Source organism: Manis javanica, chromosome 8 (genome assembly GCF_040802235.1).
Source record: "Manis javanica isolate MJ-LG chromosome 8, MJ_LKY, whole genome shotgun sequence".
Classification (NCBI taxonomy): Eukaryota; Metazoa; Chordata; class Mammalia; order Pholidota; family Manidae; genus Manis; species Manis javanica.
Window position 1 is genome coordinate 62111356 of NC_133163.1, and position 21205 is coordinate 62132560.

Consider the following 21205-nt stretch of genomic DNA (forward strand, 5'->3'; position numbering starts at 1 on the left):
ACACTATGGTTGCACCTGATTGGTGCACTCCTTGTCAGTCACACGGAGAGGGTGGGTCCTCAAAGCCCGCTCTAAATGAGACGCTATGTTCTTGCGTAATCGCTGAGCGACGAATGCAGGAGAGGGGAGGGGGTGACGTTTGGGGAGTATCTCGGAGTGGCGGGGGCGGCCTGCAAAGGTGTCATGGCTGCTGTCGCTGAGCTTAGTCTCCCGAGCATCGGTGACAGTAGCCTGGAGCGGAGCTGCAGCCCCAACCTCTCCCAAGAGGTGCTCTGTGAAATCTTTCGTTCTCTGCATACCCTGGCTGGACAAGTGAGTGGTGGTTTGTGGGAGTAGGGGTATGGGAGCCATCCGGCCCCTCCCCCCGTTTTCCTCTAGCTGTGGCGGGGAGCCACGGAGGCCTGTGGGGTGTGGGCCCCGGCTGGAGTAGCTGAGGCCAGGGGAGGAGCCCGGACTGAGCAAGCTGCGGCGGAAGTGAGGATGGCCGCACGGGCTTGGTTGAAGACTGGTTGCAGATTAGATTTCCGTGCAGCTCTTCTACCTGAGAGTGAGCGAGCATAGCTGTGAGTGAAAACCCGGCCCTGAGAGGAACAGGCTTGGAGAGAGTGAAAGCGGAAGAGCTCTGAGGGTTTGGGAGGCATCTGGCGATCAGGATCCCTTTTCCTCCATTCATTATAAAAACTCATAGGTTAGTACGGCCCGAGATCTGGGAACGCTCTCTCTCCGCCTTTTTTGGATGATTTGCTGTTATGAGTCACTTAGTTTTGCTTATTTCTTTTTCCTCCCCCACCCCCACCCCCATCCCCCCGTTGTGTGCATCTTTTACCTTTCAAACGGGGAGGGAACTAAAAGAAATTAACCTAAAATACTACTAGCATAAGGTTGGTTGTTATCCATGGTTAATACTCTTCGCATCAGAACTGTTGAACTGGTTATCAATTAGTTTAACTGGCTGATAAATAGCTTTTGCGGAAATGTCATACATAATAAAATTGGGTTTAAATAAAAGTGCCACTTACAATCTGTCGAGTCACTATTTCATTATGTAAAATAAAATACAAAGCAAATTTCAAATGAGAAACAACTTGAAAATAAGTTTTGTCTGCTTTTAAAAAGGAAATCTTTTCTGGTATCTTAAACGGAATATTTTCTAGCTATAAAAGTTTGTTACGGGGCTGGGATTGGTGCAGGTAGTAGGCACAGCAGGCTTTATTGTGTCGAAGGTAATGGTAATTCCTTTATGAAAACAGCATTTGCCTCATTTGTGATATAAACACCTTGGCTAGATGGAGAATCAACTTTTAAAAAGGTTTTTAATATTTTAAAAATCCTAATATGTTTTGTTGTGATTTACAAAGAGCATTACTAAGTTAAACAGTTTGGTGGAGTGGAACAACTGTTAATGTAAGCCTGCTAAAAGTTACAAGATTTAAACTCAGTTGTTAGCCAAGGACTTATTACTAAAAAAAATTTCTTTAAAGGTAAGACTAAGACCCAAGACCTGTAAATGGTTGAAAGGCTTTATGAACTTTTTATGGTATGGACCTTAGAACTTTAAGTCATATGTATAGTCTAATGTCAGGGTGAAAAAACTATGCTTATCTATAATTTACATTATTTCTTTTTTCAGTTATGAGTTTTTTTTTAAGTAACATTAAAAAATAGCGTAAACATTTCTTTTGGAATATTTTGCATCCTGAATTTTCAAAACTCATTTAAAAAATTTTAAACATTCAGATATTCTGTAGATACAGGTTACGATTAAAATTTATTTATGTCACCTGTCAAAAATGTTCAGAGTAAATATTTGGCAAGTTTATATGACACAGTGAAGGTACTGTTTACCAATGTCAAAAAATAACGTTGTCTGATCAATTACATGCTAACCATTTTGATAATACTCCTTATATTTTGAGATGTATTGTTTAAAAATAAGAATGAAAACCAGAGTTCTTTACTTATAAAATTGCCCTGGGAGGAAATCACTATTTCCTTTTGCAACAAGTTTGAAGGATGTTTTTAAAAATGTAAGTTGTAATATACCTAAGTAGACTCTGTATAGTATCACCATGTTACTAGCTCTCCTCAATAGGAAACATAAAATTGAATTTTAAAAAGTATTTTATATCCTTGTGTCAAATTTACTGATTTTAATCTAATTGCTTTCCTCTGGATGCCCCATTTACCAAGCTGAAGTATTATTTATTGTTAGCTTGGATTTTCATAATAATTTAATAAAGTTTTTACTGAGAGTGCATATTTAAATAGTCCATATTAATGGCAGACTAATATATTTTTGGGTAAGTGGTTTACCAGTTTCAAAGAGTGAAAAAGCATAGAATTCATATTACTAATGGAATTTGTTGAATAAATAGTTGAATATATTGAGATAGTTTTAATTATGTGGTTTTCTTAAAATACCAAGTATCTTTAAGTGCTCTTGAAGACTTATATAATTCTGCTGAATTGAAATGAGAATATGATCCAAACATTAAGATTTATTTCCTGCAAGTTATTTTTTCCAGAAAATATGATGCTTTGCTTTGGTTGAGGATTTGAATGTTATCCCCAAACTCTATTCAGAAATTTGTTATAATTGACTATCTATGCCTTTGAGGACTGTAAAAGTATAGTAATAGTTTACATCCATACATAACATAAGCTGTTTTCTAATGAAGTCTTTATAGACATTAAATAATGTAAATTAAGATTAATGCAGTAATCTTGAGACCTTAGTTAAATTAATGTGAACTAATCTTTGCCCTTGCAGCCTATACAAAACTTCCTATTTCTTTTACAGTTGTCTAATATGGACTTTAAATGTTTCTGGTTGCATGTTCAGAAGGTGGTAAATTTCTGTCATACAGTATTCATTAAGCATAGTGCCTTTTTTGGGTAACTTTGGAACTCTTTGGTTCTTTGTACAGTGATTCTTCTTTTTGTTTTATTACAATCACAGCTTGTAAGATCAGTATGTGAACTAATGTAACACTTGTCTTTATTTTGTAGAAAACATGACTAATTTTTAATGAATGATTTCTGAAAAAAACAATAATTTAATTCCACTATGCAGTACATCCTTACAGTATGCTTTAAACACATGTCCCTAGAAAAATTTATTGTGGTTCGCTTTTATTCAAAGACTAGAGATGCAGTCTTTATCTCTAAAATTTTCACTGATTTTGATATCAATTTATATCCAGGTTGTTGGTAGTTTTCTGTATGTAATCTTACCTAACAGGTTACACATAGCTAACTTACAAGAAATGGACATACAATGAGCCCTTATGCTACAGTAGAAAGTGCTGTTCTGCAAAAGATCTGGCCATTCCATCCAGTCTCTGACCATTTATTTCACCATTGTGGAAAAGTATTTTTCAATTTTAGATTTCCAGTTACTTAATGGTTTAATTTTCCTTTGAAGTAGACAAACATGTTGACATTTATCCTTAGACTTTATAATATGTATGAAGTCTTGATCTTTAAATTATTTTTAAAATTGGTTAGTTGAAAACAGTAAAAATGTGACTCAAAAGATACCAGAGTAATGATATATTGCAATTAAGTATTTATGTACATATTTAATAACAAGAAATGTATACATCAGAACTTTCATAAATGTGCCTGCCCCTTCTACTTAATGCCCTGAACTAGAAGTTGAAGATTCTGAGTAGGGCAAGACTATCTTGGCCCCCATCCAAAGATTTTTAGGTACTAGCATACTAAAAAAGCCTCATCTTTTCATCTTTTTTGGATAGTTTCTCTCACCTCTTAAGGTGGTCCCTTTACACAGACCCAAGAATAGAATTAGAATAAGATGTCAGTTTGTTCTTTTTTAATGAAAATTGCCCCTTTCTTGGCCTTTTAAAATGATAACTAAGTAGAGCATTTTAATGTGTCATTAAAAACTTGATAACGAGCTAAATTGGCATGTTGCTCTATTGAAATCTTGTTTTTGTGACAATCCCATATGTACAACTTAATTGTGTAATTTTTGTGATGTTGCTGGTTTGCCCCTTTGAAGCTTAACCTCAGAGATGATGTGGTGAAAATTACTATCGATTGGAACAAGCTCCAGAGCCTCCCTGCATTCCAGCCCTCTTTGCTCTGTAGTGCACTTGAGCAACACGTTTTATATTTACAGGTAAATTTCTTGCTAAAAATGTTAACTAGATATTGGAAGTAGAAGTTAATTGTACTTAAATTATAAACTGGAGTATTTGTCAGTTCCTCTTAACACCATATTAATAGTGTTATTAATAAAAGGTTACTTCAATCAGGTTTGATCCAAGTCTGTTCATTTACTTGGTGATCAGGACAGTTACAGGCGTATAGCCCAGTAGGCCTATGTGGGTGTGAAGACTGAATGAATTCAATTCTGTTCAATTCTAGACTGGCACCGAAAATTCAATACAGTAGCATCTATGGTGGGTTATAATTAAGCAATAAGACACGGCAGGTGTGTGTCATGCTATGATAATGATTCCAGGCCTTGGGTGAGTTTGGAGGCTCATGGAGTGCTTTCAGTGGTTCAAGAAGTGGCATTATCCCAGCATGACACATCCTGGAGTGTCTACTGCAATTAAACAGTTTCAGCATAGTTTTTAAAAAGAAAATAATTTCTGTGACATTAATGTCTCATCTTAGTAAGTAGCCAGTCACTATCTTATCTTTTTTCTTTAATAGTTTGAAATAATTGATATTTTACATTAGAAATTAACACTGAATTGTTAGTTTATAAAACTATTGCTAAATTTTTTAACATTTCAGTTCATTAACTAAACAGTGTTATGTTCTTGCTGGTTTCCAGTTGAATATCTCTGCAATTATAATTGATGTAAGTTTCTAGTTTATCTCTATTGGAACTAAAAAACATGAATTGCCGAAAGGGAAGTGGAAGAACTGTTTGGATTGGTCAGTTTAGGGCTTATTAAGATGTTACAAGGTTTCAAAAGAGTATTTGGTACAGCAAACAAGGGAATCAAAAAATAGAACATTGACAAGTGTTGTGTTTAGATTAATGGGATAGACGTCAATTTTCAGCCTCTTCAATGACTTTATGGGAATTTTAACTCCATTTCATGTTAACAGTATAGTTAACCCTAGTTTTAAAGGGCAGAAGCAATGAGCTATAGTACTCAATTGAGGCTTAAGTTTGGAGGGGAAATGGGTAGTTTATATTATACCACAGGGGTTTTTCCCCTCCTCTAGTGTAGCGATAGGCATCTGTCTCTTTTCAGCCATGGATCTTGGCAGGGTTTTATTTTCCTTGTTCATTGTCTTCTTAAAAATTGAATTTCATGACCCAAGAAGATAACTTGCCATGTCACGAAAAGCCTAGTGTTCACTCAGCATAATACCTATATATTTCATGTCTATGCTTTCTCATTCACTTTGGCCAACTGTAGTTTCAAGTGGAGAATCTCCAGTGATATAGTGATAATGCAGGGCTTTGCTGAGTGAGAGCACTGGCTCTCATGTTAAGGAGGAAAAATACTAAGCCTCAGTGTTCTGAGGAGGCATTTGAATGACATGTTAATTAAGTGGCATTGGTGCCAGAGGCTGAGGCTTGGATGTGGCACAAAATAAAAGATGAGTGACAGAGTGATTCCCTCAAAGAAAATTTAAAATTTCCTCAGGTTTTCTTTTTTTTTTTTAAACAGATTTATAGCAAATATAATGGTCACAATAGCAGAGACCAGCAAACTCATGTAGTCAGATCTGTGTATCCTGATATGCCAACTTTTTATATTTAGTTAATTGATATTAAAGATCATATTCACTTAGAATAAATTTATATAAATTTAAATGTCTAATTAATTTTGATCAGTTTGAACCTTAGCAGATGAAATTGTGTTCTTTTCAGCCTTTTTTAGCAAAACTTCAGCCTCTGATTAAAGAGGAGAATACAACTATTGTTGAAGAGATAGGAAAAACAGAAACAGGGGACAAGAATGAAATAAATGACAAATTTCCCAATGGTGACCTACAAGAGGAAGAAAAGCACAAAGATCGTGATTTAGGAGATGTGAAAAAGGCACATATCCATTTTGATCCAGAAGTAGTTCAAATAAAGGCTGGAAAAGCAGAAGTAAGAAAACTGGTGGCAGGGCGAGTATTATTTTTTTAGATCTTATGTTTGAATTGTTAAAACACACATACTTATTATTTGTAGATTGACAGAAGAATATCTGCATTTATTGAAAGAAAGCAAGCTGAAATCAATGAAAACAACGTCAGAGAATTTTGCAATGTTATTGATTGTAATCAAGGTAACTGCCTAGGAGTTAATTTTCTTAGGATTTTAAGGACAGTTTTTACAGTTGCTCTGATCTTTCATTTGTTTTTAAAATGAACAGCATTAAAACCACAATTTAATATATTTCACATATATTTAGAAACTAAGGCAGCGGAATTCCCTTCTAATAAGACGACTGTATTGCAAAACAGCTTTCATTCTGGTTATGCAAAAATCAAATGCTAACATTAAAAGGCTAATGTTTACCACAGGTGAAAAGATTGTTTTATAAAGTTTCTTTATGAAATGAAGGTGAAGTGCATGTGGCAGGGTTGCTTGGTCTCGCTAGCAAGAAGGAACTAAGCTATATAAAATTTAAGCCTTGTAAATGTACTTACAAAATTATGATGACGTGAACTTTGGGAAGTTACTCCTCCTCAAGAGGGAGCAGTTTTCTCACTACTACTAAGCCGAAATATTTTATGTCACGATAAAACCAGTTTGTCCTGAAGACTATGGTGCCTTAACGCTTTTTTCCTTTTTCTCAAACTGCACACATTTGCTGTTTTCCATCAGATTCTCCTTTTCCTCTCCACTTGCTATTATATTTACAGATCTGCAGGTAAGGCTGCAGAATACAAAATACTGCAGAACACTGGCATAGATCATACTCAGGCAGCATAGTAATAATCAGAACAAGTACTTCTTAGAAAAAATTACAGGGAAGAGTGGCTAATTGGAATGAACATTTTTCTTGTTGCCTCTAATATCTCTTGGCTAATTATTACGAGCACAGAATTGTCAGAGGAACCTAGAATTGACTCTTAGCACTTTGGTATACTGATTCTCTTAACAATGAAATAACGCAGACTCAAGTTGGGTCCTAAATTCAGCTTTTTCTATTCACGTTATATGTACATATCTCCAGATTTGGCATTTTCCTGCTAGCTTTTCAGAGCAGGTGCAACAGTGGCAAAATCCCAGGTACTACAATCCATCTGCAAGTAACCCATGAGAAAGGTTTTGTTGAGGGAGCAAGCATATGTGTCACTAATGTTATTCCTCTGTTCTCCCTGCTAACTCTATTATTATAAACCACCAGGGGATAGAAATTGACAAGAATTGAAATGCTCAGCAGGATTCCTTGGCCCATTCAATCCCTTGCTGGCTCAAAACAGTGCTAGCAAAATTGCTGTGGGGAGTGACTAGCATTCGCACACGCAGTACCTTCACACCACGCTGAATTTCTCCCTGATGGGTCACTTCATCTATGTACTTGGGATATAGCTCTGGAATGGGTGACAGCTTCTTTTTTTAACCCTTAGCCCCATGTAATGGTATAAAGAGAAGGGAGAAGTGATGGCTCTTTAAATGAATGTATTTTGAGGTGTCCTTAAAAAAGAAAGAGAAAATGAAAATGACTCTGTTTAGTATCTATATATAAAAGATAAGTGCAGTTTGAATTTTTTTCACAATTTGATTTATCAGCAGAGTAAGGAAACAGACTGAAATAATACACATGTAATGTGTTAGTGTGTTCCTTTTAACACCTTCGAAGTTCACTTAAATATAAACAATGGAGTTTTTTAAAAAAATCAAATTCCATAGGGAAAAAAATAATTTTATCTCTTATTATCCTTTTTTTTATTATAGAATAATCAAGGGGAATTTTTCAGGAAACATATTGTATCTTTTAAATGCATTGTTTGAGAAGGGCAATCTGGAAAGGGATTTTGTGATAAAGTTTTTTTCTTAATGAGCATTGGGAATCTAGGTAAAGTGGAAAAGGGTGTGTTATAATTGAGATTGCAAGGTCTTTTTGTGTGGAGTGCTGAAATAAAAGTGTGCTAAATGTGTGATTAATCTTTTTTCTTAGATGTTCCCTAATTTGATCAGTCAGTAATAGGAAAAAATCTATTTTTTATAAAAGATGTTTCAGTAAAAATAATTCCATTTGTTTTCATGATGAAATAAAGTGAAAAATTGCTCTATGGCTTAGAATTGAAGTACTCTTTCTAGTGTATGAATTATTTTCTCCAAAGGCCCAGATGTTTTTTAGAGATACTGGTATTCATTAAATATATAACATTGGATATTGAGGACTTTTCTATATATAAGTGTTGATTAGATATAAACTTCAGAGCATAAAAATCACTAAATTTTATTCTGCATGTAATAATAATTACTACTACTTAAAATGTATTCTTTTTTGAGCAATATGTTAATATGAATTATTTGAAGTTCATCAAAATCTTACACATTTGAAGTTAAGAATATATTTAACCTTATACTCACCTAAACTCTCCTTAGAAAATAGTTGTGCAAGAACAGATGCCATTTTTACCCCTTACCCTGGATTTAAAAGTCACGTAAAAGGTAAGTATCCATTAGATAATATCTTTATCACTTACAGATACTTTTTCTAGATCATAAGCAAAATGGAATAGAAATCCCTTTCCTATCTAAATTTTGCTTATTTTAAAGCAAACAAAAAACCTTGCCTTTCTTTATACTTGGGCTTATGGTTAGATGGTCTTTATGAAAAGAATGTAAAGTATTGTTTATATTGTTAGGAAGAGAGAATTTTGAAATGTAAATTTAATAGGCTCAGAAATTTCTTAACTTAGTTTCTAGAGTTGTGAATACATATGGACCACAGACCAGACCAGAAGGAATTCAAGGGTCAGGTCATAAGCCTAACAGCATGCTCCGAGACTGTGGTAATCAAGCTGTAGAAGAACGACTACAAAATATTGAGGCTCACTTGCGATTGCAGACAGGTAAGCAGAGTGCTGGGCAGTGCCCTGTAATGTACCTTGCAAGTGACTAAATTCCAATTCATTTAGTCACCAAATTTTCACTGAGCACCTGTCAAGTACAAAACAGTGTTCTGGTTGGTACAAAAGTGAATAAAGCATAATTCTTGCTTTCAAGGAGTTTATAGTCATGTATTTAGGCTCTTCCTCTTCTTACTCTTCTCACCAATTAGAGGGAGGGTTAGTAGCATGAAAACAGGTTTCAAACAGATCCTGACACTCTCAGTTTATTAAAGTCACAGCTGAAAACTAATCTTTTTCCTCCCATCAGTTTCATAACAGCCATGACCACCTCATTCTTATCACCCACTGTACTAGGTACAAAGTATTGATAAGTGTGATCCTTGTCTTCAAGGATATTTCAGTGAAGATAAGCATATAAATAAATTAATGCCATAGGGGAAGTGAACTAGCATGTATTGAATAATACTAAGTGCCAGTCACTTTGAAATATATTTAACAGTACACTTATAAGGTGGTGTTATCACTGTCAGATAAACTGAAGTTTGAAGAGCTCAAGTAATACACCGCAACAGTAAGTAGTAACTAGACAGCAAATCTAGGTTTTACCTGGATGCAAAGCCTGAGTCTCCCAGTTATCTGATCAGTTGACTCTGTCATCTAAATCTCTCTCAAATCTACCTACTTCTGCCTACCTCCACAGCTACTACTTTAGTTGAAGTCACTGTGTTCTCTGCCTTGGACTAATGGAAGGATGTAAACTGATCACTTTGCCACTGAACTTCCTCCTTGAGACCAATTCTGTACCTTATGGCCAAATTGCTTTTTCTAAAGCTCACATCTGATCTTGTTATCCCCCAACTGAAAATTATTTTTAATGGTTTTCTGTTTTTCTTATATTCGTACTAAACTTAGTCCTTATTCATTAATTCCACAAATAGGTATTAAGTTCCTACTGTAAGCCAGGTACTGTTCTAGGCTGAGAGTATATGTGAATGAAGATTCTAGTACACAAATTATATGCTACAGTAGAAGAAAAGGGCTATGGATAAAAGCTGCTTGACTAAGAGAAGGGAAGGGAGATTGTGATAGGGAGGAGTTGTAATTTTAAATATAATCTACATCTATAGTTTAGCCACATCTCCAGGCTTCCCAACTCTCCACTGATTGACTTTGCTCTGCTAGGTTCTTTACCCAGGCTTTTTTCTTCTGCCATGCTTTTCCCTCCTGACTCCAGACAGGTGTGGATTTCCCATTTCTGTAGTCTCAGTATCACCTGGTGCTTCCTCCACTGCTTTTTAGCAGTTAACACAGTTCTCTTCGTTCCATATGTCTCCACTGCTGGGTAGTAACATCTGTGAGAGCAAACTGTCATGCTCATTACTTTGTACCTAGTGCAGTGCCTGGCGCAAAGCAGGTATTCAAGCATTTACTGAAAGAACAAGTGCTCATTTCACCTTTTCAGATACCTGCACAGTACAGTGGGGACACAAAGTTAGTATTCTGCATTCTCAGGGAAGGATAAGGAATGATATGCCTGGTGAAGTGATGTTTGTACCCTTGAAGGGTTAGTAGGAATTTGTCAGCAGGCAGGAGCAGACCATTCCAAAATTAGAGAATAGGAGCTGCAGAAAGTCTAGAGGGACAAAGGAAGGTTAAGGGAATTTCTGAGTCCAGTCAAGCTAAAATAAGAGTTGGATGGAGGTAGAAGAAGAAAAGAAAATGAGTAAATCTTTGAAGGTAATAGGATATTAACATTAAAAATGAATCTTCTGCCCCAGAACTAGATTTAAAATACAATTGTATAAAAAAGGACTGACTGGTTTATTAAGTCTAATAGTATCAAGTAGTTAATTTTGAAAAATACCTGTTGAATGCCTTCTATGTGCTAAGGGCTATGTTAGACACAAGAGATACTGAGATGATATAGTCACAGTCGCTGGCTCAAGGACTTTGTAATCTGGGAGAAAGATTGATAGTGAAGTGGAATGTTAAAGAGGCAGTGAAGGAAGGGTACAGTGAGGACACAGGAGCCTCTATGTGAAGAGATTCAGGCAATGTTTCATTGACCTAGTAAGCTTGACTGCCTCTTGAAAGGTCCAGAGGTAAGGCAGAGGAGATTGTAGGTAAAGGGAACGGTAAGAGCAAAGTCAAATGAATAAGTTATTCATTCAGTTTACCTTATTCAAGAGCAAGAACAACTAAGATCCTAATATAAAAAAAAATTTTCTAGAGTTTATATTTAAGAAGTCGATACGTTTGATATGAAAATTTGCCCATAATTGGTAATAATTATGCATAATTGCATAATTGTCTAATCATGTATTCTTTAATTGCATAATAATTGTCTAATCATGTATTCAGTCAGTAAATATTGAGGTACCTGTGTAGTCTACAAACCACTGTTTCTTAGGTTTGTGCAGTGTTCAAACTGCATAGCCATACCCAATGACCAAACGTAAAATTCTGCCCTCTTATAGCTTAGAATGGAGAAACAAGCAAAAAATAAAATAATACAGAATGTTGGATGGTAGTAACGGTTTGGAGAAAAATAAAGGAAAAAAGTAGGTGCCAGGTAAGGGGAGGTGGAGCACTGAGCTTTTTTAAAGGGTGGTCAGAGAAGGCCTGGAGTCCAAGGAGTCAAGACCTGAAGTTGGTGAAAGCATGCTTTGTAAATGTGAAGGGAAAGGGAACCACAAGTGTTAAACCTGTGAGGGTACTTGGCCTAGTTGAATAACAAAACAAAAGGAATCAGGTGGATGGAATGATATGAGTATGGGGAGAATATCCAAATTGTGTAAAACCTTGTAGATTATTGTAAAGGCATTTGTTTTTAATCTGAGAGAGATTTGAAGGTTTTGGAAGGTTTTGAGCAGAATAGTGACACTGAGTTACATGTTAAAAGGCTCACTGGCTGCTGTGTTCACAGATTCTATGGGAGCAAGGCATAAATAAGGAGATCAATTTGTAGGTTATGAAAATCCAGGGGGAGTCTGGAGCAGAATGGTCCCACTAAGGTGCTGAGAGATGAAAGGGTTTGGGATGTAATTATAGTCTTGAAATTTGGGTGACCTTAATTTACCATCCCCCTCCCTAGGAAGTTTATGTAAGAATTATGCTTAAGCTCCTCTTCAAAGTTCTTCAAGGTTAAAAGTGAAAATGAAAATATGGCGTGTAGGGAGAAATATAAATTGAAGAAAATGATACGACATTGCAACTACTGGATTGAATTGTCAGTTGTCACTATGCATTTTCTCTCACAACTATCAAAGTCTATTAGAAATACAAGAAATACATTGAATACAGAAACTATTCAGTATCTTCTAAAATGAATTTAATATGAAACAAAACTGGCAATATAGGAAGCATACATGGGGCTTGGGAGAGGTGTAATAGAATATATCCCATAGAGTATAATGTGAAAATGTGAGTTAAGGATTTCATTGTTTTACTTTTGCTTGTTTATTTTCTTAAGCTTAAATATTTCCTTTTCTTTTGTGTAACTACCTTTGCATGGTATTTTAAGAATAAAAATTATAAGAAGAATTATTCAACAGTATCTCATAAATTTTTTTAATGTATTTTAGGTGGTCCAGTGCCAAGAGACATTTATAAGAGAATTAAAAAACTTGAGGATAAAATTCTTGAATTGGAAGGCATGTCTCCTGAATATTTTCAGTCTGTAGTAAGTATAGTATCTTTAAAACATAAATACGTGTTTTATTTTAGGATTCTTCATCATAACGACAGTTCACTCATTGATATGTTATCTGTGAGACACTTTCTGTCCTATGTAGGGGAGTACCTAGTTTTTTAAAAATTGTGGTTCTGAATAATGCATTACAGATTCATAATTTTTTTTAAAGGGGATACTTTTATTGTACCTTACCCAAATTGTCACACTTAAGCCATTTTCATGGCATAATAAGCTTGAGCGTAGTTAGTCCTGTCAGTCTGCACTTGCTATCTTGTAAAACAAAGGCTTCCCTAGGACCTTGTTCTGTCAGTTACCCCTATGTGTCTGACCCCTCACTCTCCACAGACTCTTGCCCTCAGCTCATGCATGTTTACATTTCTCCCTCATACTAAACAAACACCTAAATCTGCCACCCTTTTACGTTACCTTAACCGCAAGGCTTTTTAAAAGACTAGTCTATCTATAGTTGTCTAATTCCTCAACTCTAGCATTTATTTATTCATTCATACTTCTTTTTCCAATGACATTAAGAAACAGTGTTGTGCTGATAAGTATCTTGTCATATCAGCAGGTTTCAGACAAGCCATCCTGAGCTCATTGTGTTATTTTTTCCTCCTCCTTCTAGGGTCATTATATGTAACACATGCCCTTTCCGAGGTTTGGTTGGTTGGTTGGTTGTTGGTTTTAACCAATACTATATATTAGAACTAGAATAATGTAAAATTGAACAAAAATTTTAAGTTTGTTAAGTTTTCAGTCAAACTTTTATTAAAACTTCTGTGCCTATAAAATTTATGTAGAATAGCTTATATTAGCATGGTTCATTATAAGTCACTGGTAAAAAAATATTTTAAGTTATTTTAAATATAATAGCAGTCTTCCCAGAGTTTTAAATTGGATGTCAGAGTTAGGTACAGAAAAGAAGTATTTCCAGATGAAGAAGGCCAGTCACATAACAAAAGTGAACAGTGAATCCTAAAGATCAAAAATTTAGAGGAAGAGTTTTAGTGATTTCCTTCCCTCACATGTAAAATGGGGTTTATTAAAGTAGTAAGGGTTGAACAAGGATTAAATGAGATTATCAGTCAAGCACTTAGCTCACTGCCTGGCACATGGTAAAATCTCAGTAAGTATTAAATTTATTTAGTCTCAAATCATGTAAAAAGTAGCTGTATAAATGAGGATTAACTCACAATTCTTCTGGTTTGCAGTTATCTAATTTTATCAGATTTGTTGATTATACTACATAATTACAAAGGTCTTTCCTCTTTTGCGGATTATTCTTTGAATGTACCTTAAATTCATTTAAAGACTTTATGTCTTTTCCTGTAACAATCTACCATAAATTTTTCTCATTCAAGTTTCCTTCATTAATCCCTAAGCAGGTTGTTTTTCTAGTTCAGTTTCATACCTTGTTAATATAACTCTTGTTAACAATAGAACTGATCTTGTAAGAGAGTATCATAGTATTAGATGCCTCCAGTGAGACCTTACTCCATCATTTATCTCTTAGTTCTAATTCTGATTGATTTATAACAGCTTAATATACACCTATTACTAAACTTGGCTAACAAAAGAATAAGCCCTTCAAACCATAATCTTTTTGTGGGGCATCTGTTATACACAAGATCAAACGTTTAGAGTGTCTAAGAGGTAGAAGTAGTCAGATTGTAGAGGATCTTAAATGCTATAACTGGAAGTCTCATGTATTTAAAGCTGAAATGCTATTAAAAGCATTTGAGCAGGGAACGGACTTGTGCAAATGACATTTAGGAGATTTATCTAATACTCTTCCAGGTGGTAAATGAAAAGGGAGAAACTAAGACTAAGGAGATAGTATCACACTAGCTTAGATGTGAAGTGAGATTGTAAACTAAAGACATGACAGAATAGAAAAGATTAATCCAAGAGACACTAGGAAAGAAAAGTTAACAAATATTTATGATTGGATATGGAAAGAGACACATAGCAAGAGAAGTCCAGTTTCTGGTTGGAAAAATGATACCATCATTGATAGAAATAAGAAAATCTGGAGGGGGAGTTGTTTTGGGGGGAAATGTGAATTTGAAGTCACAGCAGGATATGCAGATAGAAATATCAGGTAAGCTTTTTCAAGATGTAGGACTACACTTGAGACAGCTGGGGGAGTCTACGTAGAGGTGATAGTGTAGGTAAGAACACTAAGACTGTCAAAGGCCTGAGGTCTGAAACTTAGTCACTACCTAACTTGAGGGGCAGGAAGCATTATAAATGTAAACAGGAGTATTGGCCTAGATGTATTATATTGCCATACTTGTGATAAAACTAATGCTTTTGAAAAATATTTACAAATTTATTAAACTGTATTTGATTAGAAGGATCACTTCTTGATAAATATTAGAAATGACATATCCAAATGAATAGTGAGCTACAAGGAAGCACAAAACACTGAGAAGGTTTAAACATCCAGTTTGACTGTTCTCAAGGCCTAAACACATATATATGGCACAGGCCAAAGGGGAAGAAGACTACATACTCACCCTTGCAGAAGAGAATGAATGTGCCATCGCTAGGAGCCACACCCCTCACTTGGAATAGAGCCGTGATCGTCCTTGCATGAGAGGAGTTGAACACACACCCTACAGAGGACAGAGCATGTTATTCATCACTCAGTCTTTATTCTGGGAGTACAAACATGGCAGCTGCATGATTATAGATCCCTTTATAGTGTACATATGTTACAGTTTTGTAGCTTCTAAAGTTTCAGAGTAAGGGGAAGTTGTGCCTATTAAATTTCCTCAGGATTGAACTTTTGTTAGAAATTGAACTTCTGAATTCTGAAAAGACTTTAATTGAAATTTGTTTAATTTAGATTCACATGCAGATGAACTCTAAACGAAGGGAAGCCCGTATAGTTGGACAGAAATTATTATGGTTTAACACTGAAGCACAGCATGTGAAAAGGGGAATATTAACAAAAAAACATATATAAATTATTCAGTTCATAAAACAAAACAAGATTATGTAAAGTCCTTTTCATTTATGAAACAGACATAACACTCCAAAAAAGTTAATGTATATAAAGCAGGAATTATGCCAAAGGCTAGTGTTTGTTGCACCTTTTAATGTATAGTTCTAAAGATCTTTAACTTTTACATTCAACATGGAAAGATGTGAATGTTGTAATTAAAAAAAAATGTTAGGTGCATTGCTTATAAAACACCATTTAATAGGTATAATCCTTGAGTATTCCAAAGAGTTACTTACCGATTTTAAATTATGACTCTTGAAAACAGTAAATATAACATGCATCACAAGTATATTTTCACAATACTTTGTTCATTTTATAGCCCTATTACAGTGATATGTTTACATATACCTATTTTTCACACTATATTCTGAACTTCTGAAGAGCAGGAACTATGTCTTGTTCATCTTTGAATACATAGAATGTAGCATATATCAAATAAATGATATAGCATGACTTATATTTAATGTTATTTGACTTTCAGAGGTGTGTTCACTTTAGTCCAAAGCACTTACTAGGCAGAATCTTAACTCTAGTCTGCAATGCTGATTCTTGGTTCTATAGGAAAGTATCAAGAGGTATGGGCACTGAAGGCCAAGGCCATGCACATGTGAATGTTACTGTGGCCCAGAAGCATGAAGTGAACAACTGGATCCGACTGGAAAAGTAAATTCAAACACATTCTGGAGGGTCTTAAAGGTCACCCTAACCAGTTTGCAATTCCAGTGTCACTGGAGCACAATTATGTTTTGAGAAAGAGAAACCTGTAATTTAGGTTCCTGGCTGGTGGCATTATGAAGTCTTGAGTCGGAGACACTGGAGTCAAGGGAAATAATTTAGGAAATATACTATTGTCTACTCCAGGGAGAAATGAAGGCATGAATTAGGGTAGTGGGACTAAAAGGGAAAAAACATTTAAGACACTATCCTTGTAAAGTCGGTAGTCCTTTACAGCTGATTAGAAGTAATGAAGGGGTTGGTCATGGAAGAGGCCTTCTTACCACTGAGTCTCCTTAGGGTACAGATTCCCTGAACCTGTGTGTGGGTGTTGAATCACCTTTTCTTTAGGACACAGGCATTTTAAATTATCTACTAAGGTAAAACAATGGGAAGGAAGAGATAACTTTGAATTATCTCTGTCCATATGTTTATTTTGTGTGCTGTGCTCAGATATTTTGTCAGATACCAAAGCTTCTTAAAATTTTACACAGACGTTTTACACTGAAACTTTGTATCTAAAAATATATATTTTAAAGCTAGTCTAGCATATCCACAACAGATGTGTTTCTAAGTGTTCTACCTGTCAAAGTATGCTTATCAGACCTAAAATAAGCCCCTAAAGATCACATTTTACTGTTTTTCAGTCACTGAATCACTGATGGCCTTATTCTTTTCTGATACTTCCCACTTTGGTTTCATGATAGAATAATAATCTGATTACTTAATAACATGGAAACTATTGGTATTTTGTGAACAGTTAGGAGAACAGTGGGAAGCACATTTTCATCAGGTACATAAAAAGCCACCTCTTGGGGAGGTAGGAGACTGAGTAGTAACCAAATTAAACATTAAGGCCTTACTTGCCCATAGACCCTAACACAGGTATGCAGCTCAGTTTGGCAAAAGGAGCATGTTTATATAAGCACTCCCCCCCATATTTAATAATTCCAACACTTAATAATTGTCCACTTCTAACTACTGGTAAGAGGCATACCTCAATATTCTTTGAAATAGCTTTTTACACAAAGGAAAATGTGAACTTCTACCTTCTCTTCTGAATCTCAGTTGTTAGGTTTCACGAGAAATGCCGCCTGTGTTGGCAGTTTCTTTGTCAAATGTACTAATACAGGCATACCTCGTTATTGCTTTGTTTTATTGTGCTTTATAGAGCCTGCGTTTTTTACAAATTGAAGGTTTGTGGCAACCCTGCATTGAGCAAGTCTCAGAACCATTTTCTAACAGCATTTGCTCACTTTGTATCTTTATCACATTTTGATAATTCTTGCAATATTTCACACTTCTTCATTATTATATTTGTTATGGTGGTGATCATTTATTGTGACTTACTACAAGTTCAAATGATAGTTAACATTTTTTAGCAATAATTAAGGTGTGTACATTGTTTTTTGAGACACAATGCCGTTGCACACTTTAAAAGACTACAGTATAGTATAAACAAGTTTTATATCCCTGGGAAATCGGAAAATGCCTTTGACTTGCTTTATTGCAGTATCTCCTTTATGATGGCAGTCTAGAGCAGATCTGCAGTACTCTCATGCCTGTATATTCATTTGCCCTTCAGAAGCTTGTGGTTTTGTGAAACTAAGAACAGTCGAAAAAATAAATTAGGTAAAGGTTTAAAAGGCTCAGCATGTCAGTGTGAATGCTGTCAGCTTCACATAATAGAAATTTAAATTCAAACTGGCTTAAACAGTATGGAAATTATCTTAGAAAATAAAAAGTTCAATAGTATTGCAGTCTTTGGGGATTAATTGAATTAATAGCTAAATCATATTTGTTCAAGAACGAGGCTCTTTCCCTTCTCCACTCTGCTTGGTATTGGCTTTTTTTCCCAGGCAGATGGCAATGATACAGCTACAGCCTTTGAGGTATCCTATCTAGATACACCAGTGTCCATAGGAACTGCCCCCTCTGAAGGTTTTCTCTTAGAAGTGAGAAAGTTTCTTCCAGAAGCTCTCCCCCTTATTCCCAACAAACCTTTCCTTACTCATTGACCAGAATTGGGCCCCAAGCCCATTCTGGCCACTGACAAGACCAGTGGGCTGGAATCAGCATTTCCCTGAGTCACACAGGGGAGCAACAGATAGCTACTCACAGAGCCACAGTGTCTACTATTGTCAGAGGTGTGTTTATGTGTGTGTTTCACCCCTTGGCCTGGTATTGTAAATTCTGCTTTTCTTTGTCTACTACTGCTTCATTTGTTCAATATCCTGCTATGGAAAGATTATTAAAAACGAAACTGAAGTAGAAAATTCCCAGAGTACCTCTTACACAATCGTTCAGCCTCATTAGAAGCTGGGAATTAATGGAAAAGTGTATAGCCCAGGACAAGCATGTTGCTGCGGTGTTATAACTATACACTTTTAATAACATCTTTGGAGGGTAACTTCTAAAATACAAGAAGGTGGGTGTCAGTTGCAGATAGTGCTTGGTGAGTTTCTGGGCTTTGTTTCTGCCAGAGTTCCCCGTTTTGTCCAGTGTTCTGTATAGGAAAATTGTTCAGATTTTCTGAGCACTGATCACATTTTTTTAACTTTTACTCTAGAACTTTTCTGGAAAAAGAAGAAAAGTTCAACCACCTCAAGTAAGTTACATTTTCATTTTGGCTTCTGAAATAATTTCATTAGTTTTATAGGTTTTTATTAGTAAAGGTTTCTACTGTGGTTGCTTTTAGGTCATACTCTGGGATTTAGAACTGGGGGGAAAAAGCATAATTTAATGTACTTGAATTAGAGGAATCATTTTATTTCAAGGGCATGGAATGGCTCAAATGGACCAAATAACTACAAAAGTCTTTAGCTGTTAATTGTAGAAGAAGGTATCATTATAAAATGCTGGAAAAAAAAAGTTCTCAAGTAATTTAAATCTCACTCCCTCACTCTTTTGCAGACGCCACTAATTAATCAGCAGCATCTAAATTAAAAAAGGGTGTTTGGCCCAGGTTGACTTTAGCCCACCCCTGTCCATAGTACTATTATATTAGTTAATTGAATCTTAATTAGTAAGGTTCTGCTAGACTTTAATAGTGGTAATGTAAATTTGAAGTTGAGGAAAACTGTTACAAAGTTTTTTGGTTTTTTTTTTCAAGTGTAGCATATTACTTATTTTTTTATTGTAAAACTTTGAATAAATTTCTGAGTGCATCCATTTTTTCCAGGAGAGGTAGTTGATTACAGTTGATCCATCCAGAAAGAATTTATAGGTATTTTAAGCAGTTGAATTAATCCTAAGTTTAATTTTTTGTTTTTTAGAGTATAAGAATAGTCAGTTTGAAAGAAAGTTTTTACAGTCCTTTCAAAGTATAAAAAGTCCAGGAAAACTTACTCACTAGCAAAGAGGAAAAAAAGTAAGAAATACTTGGGATTTGTTAATTAATGCCTTTAAATGTATTATATAGTCAACATATATAGTTCAGTTCAAAAATTATTCTGAGAAAAAGACACAACATGCTTTTGGATATTTTAAATATAGTTCACTTAGCACTTTATCTGCATTAAAATACTTCTGAGTCTTATTCAGCAATTTGTGTTCTTACTGTTTACAGCAGAACTATTCACTGGCTGAACTTGATGAGAAAATTAGTGCCCTCAAACAAGCCCTGCTCAGAAAATCAAGAGAAGCAGAATCCATAGCAACTCATCACCTTCCCTGAAATACTCTGGTCCTTATCATTTTAGATTTTTATGTACATATGTAACTACACTGCAGTTAATTAAATGGATATGAATGTATTAATCCATGTAGACTTCCCTCTGGAGTCAAGGTTTATTTTCATGTGAGTCCAGCTTACACCAAGTATTCTTCAAATATTTCAGTGAATTTTGAAATAGTTAATGCATTAAAAATAGCATTGTCAGAATTTATTGCCTTCTTTTTTAAAGGAGGTATTTGGGAAATGAAAAAGTTAATTTGAAAGTACATCGTTGTGTGTGTGTGTGTGTGTGTACCCCACAGAAAGGAAGATTTATTCTAAATAGTGATATTTAAAAGGACTTTGTAACATCAGAGTTAACCAGTTTGTTAGTTTAAATCAGTACTTTGTGCATAAGATATTCAAGAATTGACTGAAATGAATTTTAAATGAATTCATACTTTTTTAATGTCAGTTTTAATATAGACAGAAGATCCCACTTTTATCTCCTTATTGACTGTGTGACTTTGAGCAAGTTACTTAAAACTCTCTTTGTGCCTTAATTTCTTTACCTGTAAAATGGGAATGATAATAATAGGACCTATAGTTGTCATGAAGAATAGGTGAAGTAATACATACACAGCTTTTGAGACTCTGGCCCAAGGGAAATGCTCAGTTTATGTCAGCTATTACTGCATAAAACCAATTCTGTCTCTGGAAAGTAGTTAAGATGTTACATACAAATTATAGTCCCTCTCCTATAAGAGCCTCACCATTTTGCAATGCCACAGTTATGTTAGGCAGTACATATATAGTTGAAAATTAAACATTTAAAAGATGCAGTTGTTTAGGTCAAGAATTGTTTGGTTGCAAGAATCAGAAATCTACTGTAGTTTGTAAAAGGGGAGTTGTTAAAAAGGATCAGAAATCTGGAATTTGATTGCAAGAAATATAGATGTTGTGGATATTGTGTTACTAGACAGTCCCCAGCAGGTCATCTCTCTCTGTGTCTAGCTGCCTCTGGCTATTTTCTCATCTAGTTCTGCCTGTCCCCTATCCTCCTTGTTTTCTGTTCTCCCCTCCGTTTCCTTCCGTCTCCCTCTTCCGCATTCCT

The 21205-nt window shown here is 35.2% G+C and overlaps 1 protein-coding gene across 3 annotated transcripts; it reads left to right on the forward strand.

Moving 5' to 3' along the window:
* The first annotated feature begins 132 nt into the window (after positions 1 to 132).
* MBIP (MAP3K12 binding inhibitory protein 1) lies at positions 133 to 20319 on the forward strand. 3 transcript variants are annotated; one of them, XM_017664180.3, is made up of 9 exons: positions 133 to 312; positions 4025 to 4144; positions 5867 to 6091; positions 6176 to 6272; positions 8549 to 8614; positions 8866 to 9018; positions 12603 to 12700; positions 19006 to 19044; positions 20008 to 20319. In XM_017664180.3, the coding sequence occupies exons 1-9, from the start codon at positions 184 to 186 to the stop codon at positions 20110 to 20112; spliced, it is 1032 nt and encodes a 343-aa protein (XP_017519669.1). In that variant the 5' UTR covers positions 133 to 183; the 3' UTR covers positions 20113 to 20319. The 3 variants fall into 3 exon arrangements, with proteins under 3 accessions (XP_017519669.1, XP_017519670.1, XP_017519668.1); XM_017664179.3 differs by having other exon boundaries at positions 134 to 312; positions 20005 to 20319; XM_017664181.3 differs by lacking the exon at positions 8549 to 8614 and having other exon boundaries at positions 20005 to 20319.
* The last annotated feature ends 886 nt before the right edge of the window (positions 20320 to 21205 follow it).

Bases quoted from the DNA above. Each gene is read 5' to 3' on its own strand.
- MBIP (XM_017664179.3), top strand. From the start codon at position 184: ATGGCTGCTGTCGCTGAGCTTAGTCTCCCGAGCATCGGTGACAGTAGC. The intron at 313-4,024 runs GTGAGTGGTGGT...GCCCCTTTGAAG, and splicing joins TGCATACCCTGGCTGGACAA to CTTAACCTCAGAGATGATGT. The intron at 4,145-5,866 runs GTAAATTTCTTG...TGTTCTTTTCAG, and splicing joins AACACGTTTTATATTTACAG to CCTTTTTTAGCAAAACTTCA.